This window comes from Gopherus flavomarginatus, chromosome 10, assembly GCF_025201925.1.
Source record: "Gopherus flavomarginatus isolate rGopFla2 chromosome 10, rGopFla2.mat.asm, whole genome shotgun sequence".
NCBI classification, from domain to species: Eukaryota; Metazoa; Chordata; order Testudines; family Testudinidae; genus Gopherus; species Gopherus flavomarginatus.
The window spans coordinates 19334435-19356333 of record NC_066626.1 but is presented as its reverse complement, the minus strand read 5'-3'; the positions used below and the strand labels follow the sequence as shown (position 1 = coordinate 19356333).

Genomic DNA, 21899 nt, shown 5'->3' with positions numbered 1-21899 from the left:
AACACTACTTTCTACAAATCTCCAGTCTTGAGTGCATGGAGCACACGTGTGCCAGTGTGTGGAATACAGATAGGGACCACACATTTCAAAGTTCCAGTTACAGGTAAGTAATCTCCATTTGTATTATCAATCTTCTTAGCCATCCAGTCGCCTTTTGCCCTTTTCCAACTCAACAAAGTTAAAAAAAAATTTCTGATAGACAACAGTAGTTTACCACCCTGTTAAACCGAAAGTAGAGTAAGAACAATCTATATTTCCCTTGTAAAACTAACTGAGCCTACTTTGACATTTTACCAAGTTGTCAGCCTTGGAGATTTTAATCCCAATGAGATTAAATGCTGTCTATCTCATTGTGTATACTTTACTATATCTTCTCCCTGACCTCCATTAATTGAAAATATTTGTTTTTATTGTTGCATAGACATTGGCGTTTCCCACATTACAAAAAACAAAAACAAAAACCCCAAAATCTTTATATTTTACATCTTTAGTAGCCTTTGCATATAGATGACTGTAAAATTGAATGAATGTGGAAACCCCCAAAAAAGCACAATGTCATAATGATTGTGATCATAGTAAGATTATGGTTGAGTAATGGACGAACATGAGTAAATTTTCAGTTGACTGAAGATGGAGACCAAAATCCTTCTTACTCTAGTGAAAATGTTCCCCGGAGAATGGCTGAAGCACATTTGTGGAGATAATTGTATAATGGAAAATTGATTTTCAGGTTCAGAGCAAAAGCAGGAGAACTTGCTGCCAGTACAGCAATATGGATGACTTGTAAGAGAAAAAGTGATGTTTTAATTTTCATATCTTTACAGAGAAGAATAATTATTCTAAATCATGCTTACATTTTATTAGTGAAGGACTGTATATAAGGCAGTTCAGTGTTCATTGAGCCTGTAATGCCCGAAACTATAGCCCTTTTCAGTTAGCTAAATAGTTTCTGTAAAAGAGAAAAAAATTTTTTTTAATCTTTCATCAGAGCAATATTTTAAAATTGTCCATCTGTTTTTCCCAAAAAAATTATCTGAAGAAGAGTTCAATGAAATGTCATGTTGTGTTTGGTACATTTAGCAAAACAACAGGCAAACAGGTACCTGGATGTACCTTGGACATTCAGTAGCATTTTAGTGATTGATATATCCCTGTTAACTTCAAATCTCTTTTGTTATTGTCATGTTTTTATAATATAACTATTACAAAATGTCAAAAGTAGGATAAGCTTTTGAAAAATAATTACTTTGTAAAATGGCAGAGCTGTAAAAAATCATCATAGCTTCTGCTTAAAAAAATTACTATGTTTTGAGAGCTAGCAGGGCAATTTATGTCTTGTACAGGTTTAATGAAGTGACTTTACTGCACTCAAAGGATGGAGATATATTCTAGAGGTCAACAAAAAATCACTGAGAAATGAAAAATTGGACAAGAGGAATTTTAAAGTGACCTTGAATGACTAAGTTGATTTATATGACTCCTGAATCACTGACATTTGTAGAACTCAACAGTAAGGGAACCTGCAGATATGTTGTTGTCTTGCATCTAGCAGTGGGTGTTTCAATAGATGTAACAGTGAGGGGGGGTTAAGAGATGGAAATGGGGAAAAATGAGGAACTGACAAATGATCCAATTAAATACAATAGTTTACAAATAAGTTGCACAAAATGTAAAGCAAAACTGTTAATGACCACTGTGGTGACTCAGTGGGTAGTCGAATGAACTGCCCCTCAGGAGATTGGAATCTAAAACCATCTTCAGGATACTAGTATCCTCAGCTAGGGGAGGCTGAATGGTGTTTTAATTTGGTGTGGTGGGCACATTATTAAAACCTAGGCTCAGATATCTACTGTTGCTTACAACTGAAACAGAAAACAAAATTTAACTTCCATAATTACTGAAGAGCTGATTTCTCTATTGTTTTTTAATCATGGGACTTTTTCTGTTTGCAGAATGAAGAGTAAATAGCCAGTGTAGATTACTATTTCTTTGGATCCTGGGAATAGCTATTTAGTAATATTGATTTGGCTCATCATATGTTAACTGGTGAATAACACACACAGAACATCCTTTGCTTGTGCGGTGTTTCTTGCTTGCTATTTTCCTATTCATAAGTAAAATCAATAAACCGTAATAGACCTCATCTTTCACTAGGGTTGCCAACTTTCTAATTGCACAAAACCAAACACCCTTGCCCTGCCACTCTTCCCTGCACCAGCCCCAAGGCCCTGTCCCCTGCTTTGCCCCTTTTCTGAGGTTCTGCCCCTGCTCACTTCATCCCCCACCCTCTGATGCATGCTCATTTTCACTGGACTGGGGCAGAGGGTTGGGGTGCAGGAGGGGATGAGGGTGTCAGCTGTGGGTGTGTGAGGGGGCTCCGGGCTGAGGCCAGGGGGTTGTGATGTGGGAGGAAGTATGGGCTCTGGGGTGGGGGTGCGGGCTGTGAGGTGGGGCCAGAAATGAGTGGTTCAGAGTGAGGGAGGGGGATCCAGGCTGGGGCAGCAGGTTGGAGTGCGGGGATGGGGGTGAGGTCTGGGTTTATGGGTTCTGGGGTGGGGTTGTGAATGAGGGGTTTGAGATGCAGGAGGGGGCTCCAGGCTGGGGCCGAAGGGTTCGGATTACAGGAGAGGGTTCCAAGCTGCGGCAGGTGGTTGAGGTGCAAGAAGGGTTTGGGGTGCGGGGTCCAGGATGGAATTTGGTGCAAGAGGGCGCTCGGGGCTGGGGCAGGGGTTTGGGGTGTGGGAGGGGTTTTGGGGTGCAGGCTTCAGGCAACTCTCACCTCAGGCGGCTCCCTGCAAGCGGCAACATATTCCTCAGCTCTTAGACAGAGGCGTGGCCAGGCAGCTCTGCATGCTGCCTCAGTCTGCAGGCACCACCCCCGCAGCTCCCATTGGCTGAGAACTGTGGCCAATGGGAGCTGCGGAGCCAGCACTCGGGGTGCGGGCAGCCTGCTGAATCCCTATGGTTGCCCCTGCGCATAGGATCCAGAGGGACATGTCGCCACTTCCTGGGACCCTGCCAGCCCCATGGCAACTGGACTTTTAACGGCCTGACCGGAGCTGCCAGGATCCTTTTTCGACTGGGCAGTCCAATTGAAAACCGGACACCTGGCAACCCTATGTTCCACACTTATCTTCACTGGCAAATATAATATCTAGGTGTGTCACAACCCTGATCAAACTTTCCCTTCCAAACACTCACCAGGCTGCTGTGTTGGGTCATATCACTGGATATCTGTGCTTTTAAGATTTCCTGAGACTGAGAAGAGTCCGGACACTACCTATGGTTCTGAATTTCTAGGTGCACTCTTAGGATGCAGATCTTCCATCTAGCACCACCTTCTGGCTAAACTGAGACCTTGCAGTCCAACTGCCTACGCCCTGAGATTGGTTTTGGTTATCCCAGACTCCCCATTTGCAGATGCTCACCCTTTCCAAGACTACCAGTCTTGTTGGCACTCTGCTTACAGTTTACCTCTTCAGGAACATATGATAATTGAAGCAGACAGATGCAGACTTTGTAAACGAGATTTCTAAAAACAATTAGTCTTTAATTAAACAGCACAAGAGAGACAAGACTCTAGGCAAAATAAGAAACACCTGCATGTGAAACTTTGCCTCAGTTTCCTCACCAAATCCAGGATCCCCTATCTAAACATGGGTTCTCCTTTGAAACATAGTCTTGGGCTGGTCCCACAGTCAAAAAGATCCCCTTTCCTATGAAAGAATGACCTTTTCTTCTTCTTTCTGATCCCAAACGTTTTTAGTTTCTGTGAGGCCCTATGGTTCTGTCTTATTAAATTCTAGTACTAGAACCTAGTTTCTTTGTTTACCATTCTGGAGAAATTCCACTGCTCCAAACCATAGCACTCTGCAGAAAAAAGCAATTTTCTCCGACTTATCTAGGATACAGTTACTCCTCTGTTATATCTGGGCAAGCTCTACTGAAGGGCTGATGATAATTGTCCTAGTTATGAAACAGACATCCAGGTACCATTCCTTTCTTTTTAACACACGGGGATGAGGCCAAGGACACAGTACAGATCATCATAAGGCTTAAACACACAGTGACTTCATAATATCATAAGTAAGGCTACGATTTGGTCGCTGAGGTTGTGGAAGTAACAAAATCCATGACTTCCGCAGATCTCCGTAGAGTGCCCAGATAGCAAGTATGAAAAATAGGGACTGTGGTGGGGGAGGGGGAGAATAGGCACCTATATAACAAAAAGTCCCAAGTGTCATGACTGTCCCTATAAAATCGGGACATCTGGTCACCCTAGACCTCCGTGACATCAGCCTGCAGCAGCTGGGAGCTGCAGGGTACCCACACCTACCAGAGTGGCAGGAGCCTCGGAGCTCCCTAGTCTCCATGGGCATGGGGCTCCCCCTCAGCTCCCCATCCTCGCAGGTGGTGGGGGATACCCAGCAGCTCCTCAGCAGCTGTTGCCAGCAGGGAACACCCCCCCCCCGCCTCGGAGCTCCCCAGACCCCGCCGCTGGCAGGGGACCCTTGAAGCTTCCCAGCCACCACCAACAGCAGTGGGGAACCCCCAGAGCTCCCCAGCTGCCACAGGCAGGGGGATCCCCCGGAGCTCCCCAGTCCTCGTGGGCAGTGGGAGACCCCTGGCAGTTCCCGAGCCGGGGGAGAGGGGGGAATCCCCCAGAGCTCCCCAGTGCCTGGGCAGCGGGGAACTCTCAGCTCCCCAGCCACCACATGCTCGGGTCCCTTCTAGCTCCCAGCCACAGCAGGGCAGGGTGCTGTACTCTTTCCCTCCCCATTTTCTCATGGTTATTTTTAATATAAGTTAGGGAAAGGTCCTGGTTTCCATGAATTTTTGTTTATTGCCCATGACCTGTCCCTGACTTTTACTAAAAATAACCATGACAAAATCGTAGCCTTACTCATAAGTTATACATAGACAGATTCCACAAATTGTCACTCCTATAAGGCATAACTACAATAATAGGTTTGGAAGGAGGTAATACTGCTCCACTATAGCACTGTGCTGTCTGCATATTTTCCTTTTACTGATTTTATTTCTTTGGGCCAGATTGTTCACAGCTGCTCCCCAACTAATGCAGGAAAGGATACAAGTAGCCCACACACCTTGCACTCCTGGACAATTGGCTGGCTAGCTGCACAAGGGGCTGCATTGCTCCTGCACTCCCTGAGGAATAGCTCTGGGTGTTCTCTCTCTGGAGTGGTGTCTTAGAAGCACTGTGATGAAGGTTTGTCCCTTAAAGGCATAGCTGAGTCAGTTGCTGCCTTCCATCATTTTTCACAATGGTTTTATTCTTTGTGTGTCTCTCAGTTGTTTGAAACTCCCGAATGTGGAAATGGATATGTAGAAGCAGGAGAAGAATGTGATTGTGGTTTCCGAATGGTAAGTTTAAAATGTTCTTATGCGCTGTTCCTGCAGCCCCTTCTCAGATTAATGTATTGAGCAAAAGTTATATGGATGTTAAAATGGGAAAAGAAAGAATTTTGTGTTGAATTTACACTTCCTGTCTTGTGGGGCAACTTTGATCAGAGAATTGTATTAGTCAGCTTTCTGTATATGAGGGAGAATGTTATCCCTAATGAGAAAATATTTGTTTCTGCTACACTGTTATGCTCATTCTTACAAATACAGAAGAAACCTGTTGCCTTTTTTATTTTCCCACTGCACCCCACCCTACACTTGGCTCAGAAAAGTGCCTCTTAAAGATGGTGTGGAACTGGCTGAACCTTGTGAGCAGTGGAGACCATGATGATGGGGCCTGAGTAAAACAGCATTACACCGTGTATAAGTGCATAAAGAGAGAGGAGCGAGAAGCTGGGGCAGGGCAGAGTGGCATGCAGCTCCAGACAGAAGAGAGAACTCCTCCTCCTTGCCTCTAATCTCCCCTTGTTCTGGGTGTGGGCATGGATATAGAGGGATTTTGGCTGTGGCCCTGAGATGGAGAAATGATGAAAGAGAGGGAAAGGAAGGGAGTTATATAAAGATCAAGCTGACCTAGAATAAAGGGGTTGGTAGGGTTCCCACTTGAGCTTGCTAATTATACTTCAAGGGTCGCTGTTGATTCCTGCTTGTAGTGAACTGTCTCTTGGTGCTTCAGGAACAGAACGTCTCCAAAGCTTTTTCATCTGGGGCTGTACACATGCACCCTCTATCTGTATTGAATGTTCAGTGCCTAAGACTATGTTAGGTAGTGCAGCCTCAGTTCTTTCTCTTCCACTCCAAAGTGCATTCAGGGAACCTTTAGGTTTATCCGAGTCTGCACCTGGAGACCTTTATTTAGGTGCCTTTAGTTCTTTTGTAAATAATGGTATATATAGTTAGTTCTCTTAGGGATTTTCCCAAGTGAGTGCAAACTGCCTCAGCGGCTTACATTTGGCGTGGAGTCCATGCTGGAACCTCATCCTCAGACAGGATTGAGAAGATATGCATTGTCTCTCTTGATAGTCCCAAATCCAATATTTGGTTGCTGCTGTAGAATTCTTTATACTGGCCTCCCTGCTAGTTTGATGTTTAAATAGCATAAAGGATTCTTTCATCTGGTTTATTTTCTAGTCAGTACAGGATTAAATCCTTTTCCTGATCATGGTATACAGGATGGTGTGTTTGGATGGTTGAGAAGATTCATAGATCACTTAATGTATTTTCTTTAGGAATGCTATGAAAACTGCTGTAAGAAGTGCTCTCTCTCTAATGGAGCTCACTGTAGTGATGGACCCTGCTGTAACACATCCTGTCTTGTGAGTCTTCTTATAGCATTTATTTCTATTTACTCTTAGTCTTCCCTAGAACTAATGTCTAACTAGATATAGGTCAAATACTAGGTGACAATGTGGGGAAATAGGCCACATATACTGAGTCAAAATGTTTTTAAGGAACATATGATTACTGACCTTCAGACAATGTGGCAGTAGATAGAATTATGTGTATGTTGCTATTGTTGATGCACACAATGTTATACCATACATCTGGGTTTGATTAATTCCACCACCACAACATATATGACCAATCTTGAGAGTTAAAGATTTTTATCTAAATTTTCAAAATATTGTGCTGGTTTGGGTCACAAAACTTTCATTGACTTTGATATGGTTCATATATCTGAAACCTTGATCAACACTTCGAAAACATTATTGAGATTAATGTTAAAACTAGATTACATTTATTTATCTATTTACTTACATGGTTGAAAATAAATATGTTACAGGTAGAGTGACTTTTAAGCTGCTTGGTGTTTTGGGTGCAAGTATGTAAAGTTGTAATGTGCACATCTCCTTTTCTTCAACATGAAATAGCAAGTAATTGAATGTATGCTTTTGATAGCATTACTTGTCATCCATCTGAAATCTCTGGAAGACACACAGTATGATAAATACTAATAGTTGCTACAATAGGTAGTGCAGGCTTTCTTCTCTGGTGTAGTTTGCCAATAGCAGGTATTGAAGGGCATACTGAGCAGCCTCTGACTTGATTTTTCATTTTTAAATGTTGTGATTTGTGGTCCAAAATTCTGGATTGCAAGTACTTTAGAAGAAAATAATTTTGATGCTGGTCTCATTGTGATAATATTGGGCCACACCCTGGTATCCTGTTGTTTCATGCTTCAAATGAAGTCAGTGATAGTCTTGTGCATAGCTTATGGCAGGATATGGTGAATTATTGGTATATCTGGGAAATGTTATTAGAGACAGAGCAAACATGAGAATTCCTAAAGGATGTGGCTCAAACTGTTCCATGCGAACTAGAAGAGTTAGGTCTCTGAACATCACAGAAATATAAGCTGCCTTTTGACTTGGGGGAGTTGATGTCATTTCTCAGATAACTATCTAAATATAATAAAAGACGCAGGATGAGACTGGGTTGAGATTTAATATCTTTGTTGGTAAACATTAACAATATTTTTTTTTACTGTTTCATGCTGCTGGACTTTGTTTTAGCCCCATAAAATTAAACATACATCTACTCTATATAATGTAGAAGTAGATGTGCTTTTGATAAACCAATGGATGGGTGGGTTGGTTGTTTTGTTTAAAGTCTCAATATTTTCTCGGCAGAAATAAATCTTTATAGTTTTTCCCTTATACATAGTGTGTTAATGGTATGAAAAATATTTCTAGCAGAGATGTATCACTGAAGAATACTTTTCAGATTACTGATGTGTACCACTTTCAGTTGAACCAGAAGCTAACAGTGGGTTTTTGCTGTTCCTAGATAATTCAGCATTTACTGAAGTGTGTATGTGTGAACACACGCATATGTATGTACACAAGTATTACAAAATGTAGGTTTCTGAGTTAATCATACACTATTTCTGTACTGAAGGCTTCCTCTGGATATGTTTTGTTCTTTCTATTATTCTGTGGGCAAGACTCAAAGGATGTTGATGCTGAGACTCCTTTGAAAATTGAGAAGTATGGCTTTGAAACACAAGGAATATTTCTAAGCAAGAGTCTGGAATGTGCCATTATATAATCTCAATCCTAATGAATGGTTGTTATTTTCTAGTTTTTCCCACGAGGCTATGACTGTCGATATGCAGTGAATGAGTGTGATATTACAGAGTACTGTACTGGCGACTCTGGTCAGGTATGTATACCTAAGCTCTCTGCATACTCTATTCAATTTTGTAATCTTTTTATCCCAATTAAGTATATCGAGTAACAAGCTGATACTACATTTGCTCAAAATGACCAGTTCCCTCATTAGTTGTAAATATTAAAAATGTATTTTGTTTGAAGTGTATTTGAAGAAGGTTTTTGTTCAAGTGATTAGCAAATGGTGTTCTCAATTATTTAATAAGTATAAACTCTGTTACAAAAGGAGAAAGGAAAACTCATAAAACAGTGCGAAGACTGAATGACACAAATCCCAGCAAAATATCTAAAACTGATAAACAGGTTATTGGCAATAAGCACTTATTACAGATGCACAGTGTAGGTATGCACGTGTTAGCAGAAAGCAAAGCAATTGTTTAAGGAAAGCAAAAGGAAAGAAAGCAATTATAGCAGAAAATAAGGAAAGGAAAATAACACCTGTTTAAGTGCTGTGCTGAATGATTTGTTTCAGAACATAACTTATCAAAACAAGTAATGGCCAAGAGACTTAAATCTGCCTTTACTCAAACCCCATTGGCATTCCCTGGAGTTTAGTGAGGGTACAACTTAGCAAAAGTATTAAAAAAAAGGTATACATGTAAAGCTATATTTCATTCTACCCACAATGGAACCTTGACATTTCATATATTGACTCATCTCCTTAATTTCCATTAGATATATGCAATAAGAGTAGAATTTAACATGGTGCTTCAAGGTTTATCAGGCAATTAAAGCCATTAGCAGTGCATACCAGTATAATCAATATGCTATTTATGATTTTGGTCTGGGCTACTTAAGCTGTACATGATTCAAAGGGAATCCTAGACACTTTGGCTATAGCAGTCTTGGCTGAAAACAAAAGAAAAGATGGAACTTTTATTTTTTACTGATTAAATGTATTTATCTTAAGAGCAAGCATTACAACTTCTGTTTAACAAAGAGCCAGAATTTCTCTGTAGTGGAGAATGAAAGCTGTCCTATCGTATATCACTTCTAGAGATGTAGATAGAACATTGTGCTCAATTTCTTCTCCCTCTCTCCCCATATACACTTCCAGTGAACACCAAGAAAATAACAGAATAATGCCCTAGGCATCTAGCATTTACACTGGCTCCCAGGACACTTTGGGTAAGATTATATCTGGTCCTGCAGAATGCACAAGTGGAAAGACTTTGTAGGCCAGTCAGATCCTTGCAGTTCCCTGAATACAAAGACTGCACAAGATTAATGCTGTCAGCAGTGGCATCTCCAGAGTTTGTGGGGAGGGAGTTGGGCAATGCCCACATCCCCATCTATCCCTCAGAGCTAATGAGTGCAGAGTGGAGCTGAAATTCCAGCTGCCTTTTACCAGGTGGAAGAGGTTAGTTTCAAAGAAAGGGTAGGGGAGAGAGTTTTGATCAGAGACTGTTTTGGTTCATGAGAAAACTCCCTCCCCCTCTATATAGACTCTGTGTCCTCCCTATCTCCACCATGTTGTCTCTTTCTCCCATCTCATCCTGCATCGTTTCCTTGCTGGTGCTTCACTTGTTTAACAAAAATAGCAGTATGAAAGTAACTAATATCATCCTTTCTGACAACTGGCCTTTTTAGTTGCACTTAAACTCTGCTTCTTCTACCAGTAGTATTAGAGTAAGCAACAGCAGAAACCAGCTTGAGAGTAGATGGTTGGTGTTTACATACTAAGGTCGTGAGTGTTACAGAAAAACCTTAAAACCACCTTCCTGTACTCACTTAAAAGGACATAGCCGGAATATCATTATGTTCTTCGGCACTCCAAATGTGTGCACCAAACAGAGAAGGATCCAAATCCAATTTTAAATAATTTTAGATCCAGTTCTACTACACACGCTCACTTTGAATAGTATCTTACTCTGCAAGTAGGTCCATTGTTTCTAGTGGACGTACTTGCACAGTAACTCGTCTTCATCTTCCTTGATCTATTGGCTGCCATTAATGCCAACCACACTCTTCTTGAAATCTGGTCATGTGTTGGCTTTCATGACTCTTCTCACATGGTTCTCCCACTGAGTGTTGGATCACTTCTTTAGTGTCTAATTCAGTGGATCCTCCTTCTCCGTCTCTCACCCTCTTTCTGTGGGGGGACCCTCTGGTTTGCATCCTTGGCAGGCACCAGTGAAGAAAGCAGGTGCTTGGGGCGGCCAATGGAGAGGGGCAGCACAACCAGGTCTTCAGCGGCAGTTTGGCAGCGGGTCCCTCAATCCCACTCAGAGCAACTGACTTGCCGCTGAATTGCCACTGAAGAATGAAGTGACACGGTTGAGCTGCTGCCAATCATGGGGTTTTCTTTCTCTCTCTCTCTCTTTCTTTTTTTTCTCTTCGCCGCTTGGGGCGGCAAAAAAACTGGAGCCGACCCTGATCCTTGGCTCCCTCCTCTTCTTTCTATCCACTCTATCTCTGGGCAAACTTATCTGTAAACATGGCTTTGACTACTATCTTTATGGTGATGACTCAGAATTCTGCCTCTCTACTCTGGACCTCTTGCCCTACAATTTAGACTAAAATCTTGCCCTGGCTTTCTCGTTGTGGGTGTCCAGTCATCAGCTGAAACTAACATGGCCAAAACAGAGCTTTTAACTTTTCACTGCAGCCCTTTCCTGCCCTTCCCTTTCTCTGTCATTGTGGACTTTCACCTTGTCTCTTGGTTTCATTTTTCATTTGGGCCTCTTTCTCATCTGGCCCTGTTGCCTGCGGCTTCAAGTTAATTCAACATGCTATTCCTAAGATCATCTTCCTGGCTTGTCACTTGTACTATGTTACCACCCTATTTAAGTCCCACTATTGGCTCCCCCTTCCATCACATCTAATGTCAATTTCTTATCCTAACTTTCCACTGTTTAGCCCTGCCCTATCTATCCATACTACTGTCTTACTGCAAGGTCAATTCCTGCCTTCTCTTTCTCAGTGATTCCAGCCCTCTTATCTGCTTTTCCCACAGGCACCTTTGCGCTTTTTTCCATGCTATTGCCTTGCATGGAAAAAGCTCCCTGGCAAAATTCTTAATCAGCACATTATCCTTCTTCAAGCCCCTTCTCAAAGCTCTCCTCTGCCAAAATGTATAAAGCAAACTGCCATCTGGCAATTGTGATTATTGCTAATATATGGCTAAGATTTGTGCACGCATTGCTGGTCTGCGCATGAAAATTAATCCAGAATAAGACAGGAAGTGAATTTAAAGTGGATTAACACTTCCAAAGCTTTAGAAGTGGATTAAGTTTATTTGGAATAAGGCATTCTTATTTCAGAATAAGAGTGTCCACATATCGAGTTAGTCAGGAGTAGTTACCTCAGAGTAATTTCTCATGTAGATAAGCCGTAAATCTGGATTAAAACATCCAGTTATTTTTTGTTACCCCATTCTCCTCCCAGCCTGCTTGTTTGTCTCATCCGTCTGTTATGCCTATCTCTCAGACTAAACTCTACAGGGTGGAGACTGTTAATTTGTATATTTTTGTATGATGACTTACTCAATGGGGCCCTGTCACGGTTGAGGCCAGGGGTGGCCAACCTGAGCCTGAGAAGGAGCCAGAATTTACCAATGTACATTGCCAAAGAGCCACAGTAATACGTCAGCAGCCCCCCATTAGCTCCCGCTCCCCTGCTCTCAGTGCCTCCCACTCACTGGCCACCCCACAGTCAGCACCTTCCCCTCCCTCCCTACACCTTCCGATCAGCTGTTTCATGGTGTGCAGGAGGCTCTAGAGGGGAGTCGGGAGGAGTGAGGGCACGGCAGGCTCAGGAGTGGGTGGGAAGGGGTGGAGTGGGGGCAGGGCCTGTGGCAGAGCCAGGACTTTGAGCAGTGAGCAGCCTCCGGCACATTGGAAAGTTGGCACCTGTAGCTCCAGCGCTGGAGTTGGTGCCTATAAAAGGAGCCACATATTAACTTCTGAAGAGCCGCATGTGGCTCTGGAGCCACAGGTTGGCCACCCCTGATGTAGGCACTACCACAATACATATGTTAAACAATAATACTAACAAAGTAAGATACTATTTAATATGAATCAGTGTGGCAGAGTTGTGACCTAAGTTTGTGGGCATCTGGTTTGAATGAAAAAAATAACCAAGTAATGTGAGAAAAAGGAGAGCCCTGGAAAATTAATCTAACAGCATAAACAGATTGATGGCCAAAAATAAAGCTCAAGCAAGAAGAACCCTGTCACAGTCCAACTAAGAAAGTGTGTGCATTTAGTAGCAGAAATGTTTAAAAAGCCTGCACATTTTAGAAAAGTTAAGTAAAAAAGGCAAATATGAACAATTAAACCAATATGAGAAATAGAAGGAAAATGACATTTTTAAAAATCGACTCCCAAATTTTCCACCACAGACACTGAATAAATAGATAAATTGTTAAAAGAGGTTAGTCAAAATGTAGCCTCTGAGAAAAGTTAAGTATGGACAAAACCGAAGCTTTGTTTTTTAAGAAAGTTATGAGCCATTTAGTTTGTGATGTTTGGAAGACATTGCTGAGTGTGTCTACAAATATTTAAATAGATAATGTCATCTTCTTTATGCTCCAGTATGTCACCTATTTTAAAATTGTTCTCCTTCAAGTGATTGTCCTTATGCCCATCCCAGTGATAGTATGTTTACACCTCATGTGAGGAAGATCAGAGCACATGTCGGTGGAATGCACATATAGACAGTCACTCAACAGAGAAAGGAAGGTTAATTACTGTATACAGTAACTGGAGTTCTTTGAGATGTTTGTCCGTATGCATGTTCCACAACCTGCCCTTCCAGCTTCTCTACATCAGAGTCCTCTTATATAGGATTCTGCAGTCAGAAGGAAGCAAATGGCAGTGAGCGTGCTTTGCCCTTGTATGCTCTTGCAGAAAAGCATGAGGACTGCAGAGCGCATGTGCACCCTATGCATACTGCTGGCCCCAAAAACTTGGATCTACTTCATGAGGTGCATGCATCAGTGAAATGTGCATATGGATAACACATCTTGAAAAAATCCAGTTACTGTACACAGTAATTAACTTTCCTTTTAAACTAGTGAAAAATGTTCTCTGCATCAGAAAAAAATGTTGTGCTATTTTTAACAAATCCACCATTCTGTTATCAAAAACATTAAAGAAGAAAAGCTATTTGTCCCTAGTTTTTAATTGATTATACAAAATTACTGTAACGAGTACTTTTTGTGGACACTTGTTGCTCTGTAGCAAATATATCTAACAAATACTTGCATACAGAGAAATGAACTGCATGACACTTTAGTGCATAGCCATTTCTGTTGATGTCTCCAACAATGTCATAATATCAGTATACATACAGGAAAAATAAAATAGGCAGTTAGATTAGGGTTAGTTGTCTTGTGACAATGCACAATCACTGCCAATTGGCAGATCCCAGGAGCTGGTCCCAGTAAGGGTTCAGGGCGCTGTGAAAGTAGTATGCTTACTATTTATTTATTTTTTAAGTCATTCTATCTCTGTCCCTTTGTTTCTTGTTCTACAGTTCCACCATTCACGGGACATCCCTGTGAAGCAGGTTTTCTAGTATGTATTAATGATAGGCAAGTTTTCACTGTTTTAATATCAGAACACACAGCTCTAAGAACTGGAAGTGGCTGGTTATTTTATAATTCATATATATATGTAACTGTGTTACTGTTTATGAACTTACCACAGAAATATATGTAGCTATCTAAAGTTGCATTAGTATTTGGTTCATGTAAAAGTTAACCAACCATCAATTAATCTAAAATTATTTTTAAATAATTTCTTACCTACATTGTGCAGCATTTCCATTTTTTCTTGTGTTTATCACTATTGCTGAGCATAACCATGGGAAATTGTTCTTTGTGTGATCTGTATATTGATGGCATCACTCGTCAGCCAGGATCTTGTACAGCTAAATTCACACACTTCTACCACAGCAGAATTCATCCTGTGCAGGGTTCTGTACAGGTTCTAAGAGCTGGGCATGTGCCCACTTGAATCTGGGGCCACTAAGAGTCAGTCTGATCCCTATAGCTGGTTAGAACAACCCAAAGGGCTGCCCTAACTTGTGCCCTGCTGCTCAAGGACTTTATAGATTTTGTGGCCGCTCAGAAATAGCTGAGGTACGGGACTGCCCTAGTCACACCCACCTCATTTGTCAGATGACCAGGAATGCCCCCCCCCCCCCCCCCGCCACCCATCAGTGGCTCTTGCAGGGGGGAGGAAGGTATAAGTCTGGTGTAATTAGTTCTGTATCTGTCTAGAGGGGCTCCTGTATCAGGAACAATCCATCAGGGGCCCTGCAACTGCTTTGCAGCCCCTATGCACCAACATGGTGTCTTTAAATGTGTTTTGTAAAGTGCGTGTAGATATAGATATATTTATATTATGCTATACAATTTAATCTGTTTATACACATACCTTAATAAAGGACTAGATAAAACAGAACGGTTACAGGTAATGTTAACAAGGTAGTGTTTTGGCAAGGAGTGGTCAAGTGACCTGCTACATATCTGTCTACCTACCCAGCTAGCACTTTTACTCTGTAAAGTTGTTTTCCTTAAGTTCTTGAATATATTTGGAATTTCTACTGTTTGTTGTGGAACAGATCACCAATGGAATTACTTTCATTCAAAGTTTATTTTGAGATTCCTAAGTGTCTGTCTGGTTCTTTCTTTGTTTCATTCTATTCCCTCTTGGTTTGAATTTCACTGTCAAATAGCATTGTGATATTTCTTTAAATGGCTGTGTGATGTGACTTGTGTAACCTTCGTCTTCCTTCCTCCCTGTTTCCATCTATTATTTGTTATCTCATGTGTGTAGGTAGAGTGCATTTACTGTATCATTTTAATTTGTCTGTAAAGCACCTACCACATTTTGGATACTATATAAACATAATAAGCCTTCTCCATTCTTTTTTTCCTTTGAATTTTATACGCCACAGTCATATATCCTATTAGTATATTTTCTAATAAATATAAACCTAAATTTGTGACTTATTGTACTGTATTTATAACCCTTGGGGCACTTTGTCATCCTTAGTGCTATCTTCTGTTGCACAGTTCCTCTACATGTATTTTATGCCAACTATTTGTTTTTAAATAATTTATTGTTAAACATTTGTTTATTGTCCTACAATTCCAAATGTTATAATTTAATCAAGAATTTTTATCTTTTGATGTTCAGTGCCCACCAAATCTTCATAAACAAGATGGATATGCTTGTGATTCTAATCAGGTATGTAATGTTTTTAAACCTTTGCAAATCAATGAATAATGAATCCAGTGTAAATTTTCATTTCTTAACTCACTTTTCTTCCTTATTTTTTCATAAACTCTGTGTCTCAGTTTATTCATCCTAACTTCAGGCAGACCAACAGAGCACCTATTAAATCTGAACATATCATCCATCCCTCTCTCCCTGCAGTTCTTGAATGTTTTGTTCAGCCTTCTGGTGGGATATTGTATGGACATAGGGACTGATCTAGTCTCTCACTGTCTTGGTTAAAGTTGAGGCATATTACTTGCTCGTAGCAGTGTAAAAGAAACTTGCACTGATGTTGTCTGTGCTCTGTTTTTAACATTGAGAATTTCAGTTTAAGTGCAGTCAGTTTGGCCCTTTTCAGATCACTTAAAAAAAATTCAGCTTTCTCCTCTGATTTTTATTTCTAGCCAGCAGGCAGTTTGCAGAAAATAGAAATACAAGATTGGTGCAGCTCAGTGGGCACCCAGATTTTCAGGTGTATATTTTTATATAGCTCTGCAGTGATTTACTGGTGTTAGTTCCATTGAAGTTAATAGAAATGAAGGGCCAGTTCTTTCATTAGTTTGCATCTTATGCAGGCCTTTACACCTTGCAAAGTGGGTGTATAATGCTGCCGCTACTGTGGGTGAGTAGAAAATCTGATTTGGCAGCATTTTCAACCCACTGTGACTAGTTTAAATGACAACATGAAATGCAGTAGAGAATCAGGCCCTCAGTGTATAAATGTGCTTTCCACCGCCACCCTCATCCCACAACACAAGCACATTAAGGCGAGAGTATATCCAAATGTATGAAATATAATAATCAAAATGAAAGAGAAGTTGTAAAGACAGCTAAAGGACAGCATTTGATTTTTAAAAAAATGAAGTAATTTGTTCGGTTTCCCTTCACTAATTTGTTGTGTTTTTATTTAGGGACGTTGCTATAATGGAGAATGCAAGACAAGAGACAATCAGTGCAAATACATTTGGGGAATTAGTAGGTTGATGTTGCCTACCTTAAATATATTTTATTCATGTGTATTTTTTAGTTTGTATTAGTATTTTCACCTATTGTACTTCCTCCTTCAGTTAAAAGTTTCCACCGTAGAGCAGAGAAAAAATGTCTGTTGAGATAATATGGGTGAATTGTGATGTCATTTGGTATTTGGGTGCTGTGATCTTTAGGAGCTGTGGGAGTCAGGTGGTTATAACTTGCTGTGCTTGTAGATACAGGTAAGATGAGCAGCATATACTGCAGCTAACCCAGGCTGAAACTCACCAGAAAATATAAAACTTAATTCTACAGGCATGTTAGGTTAATATCTTTGGATAAATATATTTTTGTGTTCAGAATATTTCTTAATACACCTTCATATAAATGTGTGGTTTTAAAAACTAAATCACAGATAACTATTGATTCCCTCATCTTCAGGGGAGACATGCACTGGATAATGATTTTGAGCATAAGACAGTGAACTGAACTACCAGTATGTTGCACTCATGCCATTGTGATGTTTATATAGAATATCAGGGTTTGGAAGGGACCTCAAGAGGTCATCTAGTCTAACCCCCTGCTCAAAGCAGGATCAATCCTCAGACAGATTTTTACTCCAGTTCCCTTAATGGCCCCCTCAAGGATTGAACTCACAACCCTGGGTATAGCAGGCCAATGCTTAACCCACTGAGCTATCCCTGCTCCCTGTATGCCACATTCATCCCAATTTAAGTGATTGTGGGGTGGGAGTGGTCCATGAGCGAGAGAAGAATGTTCCTACCCATTGTGGTGTTAGGAGATTTCCATCTGTTACTGTCTGTCACAAGCAACACAAGATATAGTGCATTTAATACAGAGAGAGATGGGGACAGTGGTTTTAGTGGACTCCTGGTACCTTTCCCTTAGCTCGGTGGCAGTACAGTACATTTTTTTTCTCTAACACTAAGGTTATATTTTAATTGAAATTATTTAGATTGTCTTTTTTTATATAAGTGCCTATGCTGTAACTAATACATTGTATTTAGTTGTTACTTTTTCTGTCATTCTAAATAATGAAGACACTGTTTTTTTAATGAAAGAAAGCCTAAAGCACTTGTTAATGAGTAATTTTATGTTAACTCCATGAGTCTGGAAGGATGTTTATTGGTCCACCCCCAACCACAGAAAAGTCACATCACAGACCAAATTCTGAGAACATCTTTTCAGGCTCTGCCTTTGTTCTCTCTACTTTCCTCTCTTTCAACAATTTCCCATTATTGTTTGCTCTGCCTCCTCATGGCCAGCTTGCTGCTCCTGCCTTTTTGGGTAGGTGAGACTCTGAAAAGGTTTGTTCTTAGCACAAGCATACTAATGTGTGGGAATCCAAAAAGACTAAAGAAAATAAAGGTGGAAAATGTTCTAGATTGAATGTGGCTCTTCTATCCAATCCTACTTGATTAGGAAAGTTAGGACTTCTCTGCTTACACTGAAAAAACGTGAGTTAATCTCAGTTTTATGCTGTTCTCACTTATATTGGTTTTGTATTTGTTTAACTCCATTACTTCTGATTTACACTGGTGTAAGTGAGAGGAGAATCAGGCCTCTTAATTCTTTCCCTGGATACATCGAGAGGCAAATATCTGGTGCTACAGAGAGATAATCTGGTTCTACTCTCACACTAGTATAAATCAGGAATAACAGCAGGGAAAACAGTTAAATTGCACCACTGTAAAACTGATGTACATGTGAGCAATGTTAGACCCCCAGAATATTCAAGTGAAGAAGATATACACCTAGGTAGATGTTACTTAGTCATATCACTGAGAGAGAGTCTTCGGACTGATATTCAACTCAGATATTGGAATCTGAGTATAAGGAGGGAAATATTTTCCCTTTTCAGCTGCCTGATAGAATTCTCTCTTCTTCTCTCTCCTTCTCCCTCTCATTGTGTAAACAAAATCTACTCCATAAATTAAAACACAGGATGAAATTTCAAAGTCCTGTGTTTGTATTTTCTGGTGGCAGTTCTTTACATACTTTACATTAATTTTATGAAGAGAATACTTGCTGCTGTCAATGTAAAGTACATTCTCTTTTCCCTTTTTCATCAACAGAGGCTACAGGGTCTGACAAATTCTGTTATGAGAAGCTTAATACAGAAGGCACAAAAAAAGGAAACTGTGGAAAGGATGGAGACCAATGGATTCAGTGCAGTAAACAGTAAGTTTAGCTTTGTAGAAACTGTCTAAATATTTTGGGTGAAATTGGCCTAATATTTTTCAGATTTTTTAATGAACTTATTCAGCAGTTTGTTTTGCATGGTTTTGAATCCTCCATTTTGTTTTTTTGCAAATTTTCAGAACTCCAAAATATTTCACAGATTGGTTTGCAGAATTCCCAGGTGGCTCAAAAATTCACATTTTTGGAATTTCTCACATCTAGATTTTCGTGCAGATGTACTGGCAATTTGGACTTGTGGAGAGAAGTTAAAGGATATAGCAGCACAGTGTCACACATTTGTAATGTACATGCAAACAAGGTCAGGCAGGGATGTAAGTGGCCAAAGATATGAATGCTGGTTCCACCTCCAGACGTGGTACAGTAATCTCTGCTAGATCCTGTGATCTCAGGGTAATTCCACCCCATAGCCGGGCGTGGGGAGGAAGAGGGGAAATGGCAGAGATAGCTTGGTAGTAGTCTGCTCTCACTGAGTGAGATCATGATCTTCCATCATATTGGACCTCCCCGTATACAATATGACCAAATATTTGGAAGACGCTAGTAGGCCATGGACAACAGTGAGCTCTGACTGGTCCGTGGAAGACAAAGGCTCATCCTACCAAAGTGCATCCAGAGATGTCCCGTAGCTGGTGTCATTACCTGAAAAAGCACAATGTAATGTAGTCTAGGATAACAAAACTATGCATAGTTTGTCCACCTGTATGCCCCTTTTAATATTATATTCAAGTATTTTTGTGGAAATAGATTTTTGTTCAGATAAATTGGTAGAATTTTGTTTCTGTTTTTACAATTAACACCATCTGCTGATTACGACTAGCTTCTGCCATCATTATTCCTATCAAGTAGTACCTTACTTAGAGTAGTACTACCAAAGTCTGTGGTATTACTCACTGAGTAAGTTATTACTTTATGTGACCAGCAGTGGCAGAAGCTGGTCTTAAGTTATTTATTGCAGTAATATTGTTGGTTTCATGCCTTCATTGCTTTTGACACAACAGTTTGTATCTTATAAATATTGTTAGCATGACTCTATTTGGTAACTTTGTCTTTGTTTTTCTTTTGCAGTGATGTGTTCTGTGGCTTTTTGCTCTGCACTAATCTTACTCGGGTTCCACGAATTGGTCATCTTCAGGGAGAAATTACCCCAACCTCTTTTTACCACCAGGGGCGTGTAGTGGACTGCAGGTAAAAGACTATATATCATACACAAATGGTTTTTCTATCCGTAACCAAATTGAATGGATTAAAAGCTGGCTAACTGATAAGACTGAAAATGTAATTATTAACAGGGCATCATCAAAGGGGCATGTTTCTAGTGGGTCCTACGGGGTTTGGTTTTTGGCCATATGCTATTTAACAATTTTTATTAATGATCTGGAAGCAAAAATAAAGCCATCACTGATAAAGTTTGCCGATGAAAAAAATTGGGAGAAAGGTAAATAAAGAAGAGGACAGGTTACTGATACAGAGTGAGCTGGATCATTTGGTAAGCTGGGCACAAGCAGTATGAGTTTTAATTTGGCTATATGTACACATTGAGCGACAAAGAACATAGGCCGTACTTACACATGGTGGACTATCCTGAGGATCAATGATTCTGAAAAAGATTTGGGGGTTGTGGGGGATAATCAGCTGAACACAACCTCCCGGTGTGATGCTGTGGCCTAAAGAACTAATGCAATCCTTGGATGCATAAATCAGGGAATCTCAAGTAGAAGTGGAGAGATTATTTTACCTCTCTGTTTGGTGCTGGTGGAATACTGTGTCTTGGTCTGGTGTCTACAATTCAAGAAGGGTGTTGATAAATTGGAGGAGAGTCAAAGAGAAGACACAAAAATGATTAAAAGTTTGGAAAACATGTCTTTATAGTGATAGATTGAGGTCCTTGAGTCTATTTCCCTTAACAAAGAGAAGGTTACGGTGTGATCTAATCAGTCTTCAGGTACTTACAGGGGGAACAAATATTTAATAATAGGCTCTTCAATCTAGTAGAGAAAGGTGCAGCATGATCCAGTGGTTGGAAACTGAAGCTAGACAAATTCAGACTGGAAATAAGTGTAAATTTTTTACAGTGAGGGTAATTAATCACTGGACCAATTTACCAAGGATCATGGAGGGTTCTCTGTCATGGACAATTTTAAAATCAAGATTGGATGTTTTTTCTAAATGATATGTTCTAGGAATTACTTTGGGGAAGTTTTATGGCTAAGGGCTGGTCTACACTGAAAAGTTACGTGAGCATAGCTACGTCTCTCAGGGGTATAAAGAATCCACAACCTTGAGAGATGTAGGTAAATTGACCCTAACCTCCAGCGCAGACAGCGCTAGGTCAACAGAATAATTATATAGCAACAGGAGAGCTGGTACATACAGTAACAGGAGAACCTCTCCCATTGCTGTAGTCTCCACAATGAAGTGCTACCGCAGCGCTGCAGCTGTGCTGCTGTAGTGTCTTAAGTGTAGATATAGCCTGTGCTATCCAGGAAGTCACACCAGGTAATCACAATGGTCCCTTCTGAACTTGGAATTTAGGAAGCTATGGAGAAGATAAAGATGAAAAATGTCAACAGTTACGTTTAAAGTTGTTAAAGGTAAAAATCACTATTTTAAATGGTATTTCTCCTTTTATTAAAAATCACTGATATTCTCCGTTTAAAGGTTGAAAAGCATGTGGATTCACAGGTTACATTCTCGAGACTGGTATAGAACTGTATTGTTCAGCATCACATTGCTCTTCCATGAAGTTTAAGAATTATAATCCAGAAGAGCGAAAGATCCATATATAAGACTTCCTGGTTTTGAGCAGTACTATCTCAGCAAGAGGAATTATTTGTTTTATATGAATGATTGTGGTAGGAGGAGATCTTTAGTTATCATTTAATTG

General features: G+C 40.4%; 1 protein-coding gene across 3 annotated transcripts in view; it reads left to right on the top strand.

The window, feature by feature from the left end:
* ADAM23 (ADAM metallopeptidase domain 23) overlaps positions 1–21899 on the top strand; it is a 204339-nt gene that overhangs the window by 140743 nt on the left and 41697 nt on the right. For all 3 annotated transcript variants that reach the window (XM_050969586.1, XM_050969584.1, XM_050969583.1), the window contains exons 16-22: positions 5314–5385; positions 6654–6740; positions 8506–8586; positions 15743–15793; positions 16735–16798; positions 18889–18994; positions 20081–20200. In XM_050969586.1, coding sequence (XP_050825543.1) covers positions 5314–5385; positions 6654–6740; positions 8506–8586; positions 15743–15793; positions 16735–16798; positions 18889–18994; positions 20081–20200 — 581 coding nt within the window. The remainder of the gene's footprint in view (positions 1–5313; positions 5386–6653; positions 6741–8505; positions 8587–15742; positions 15794–16734; positions 16799–18888; positions 18995–20080; positions 20201–21899) is intronic.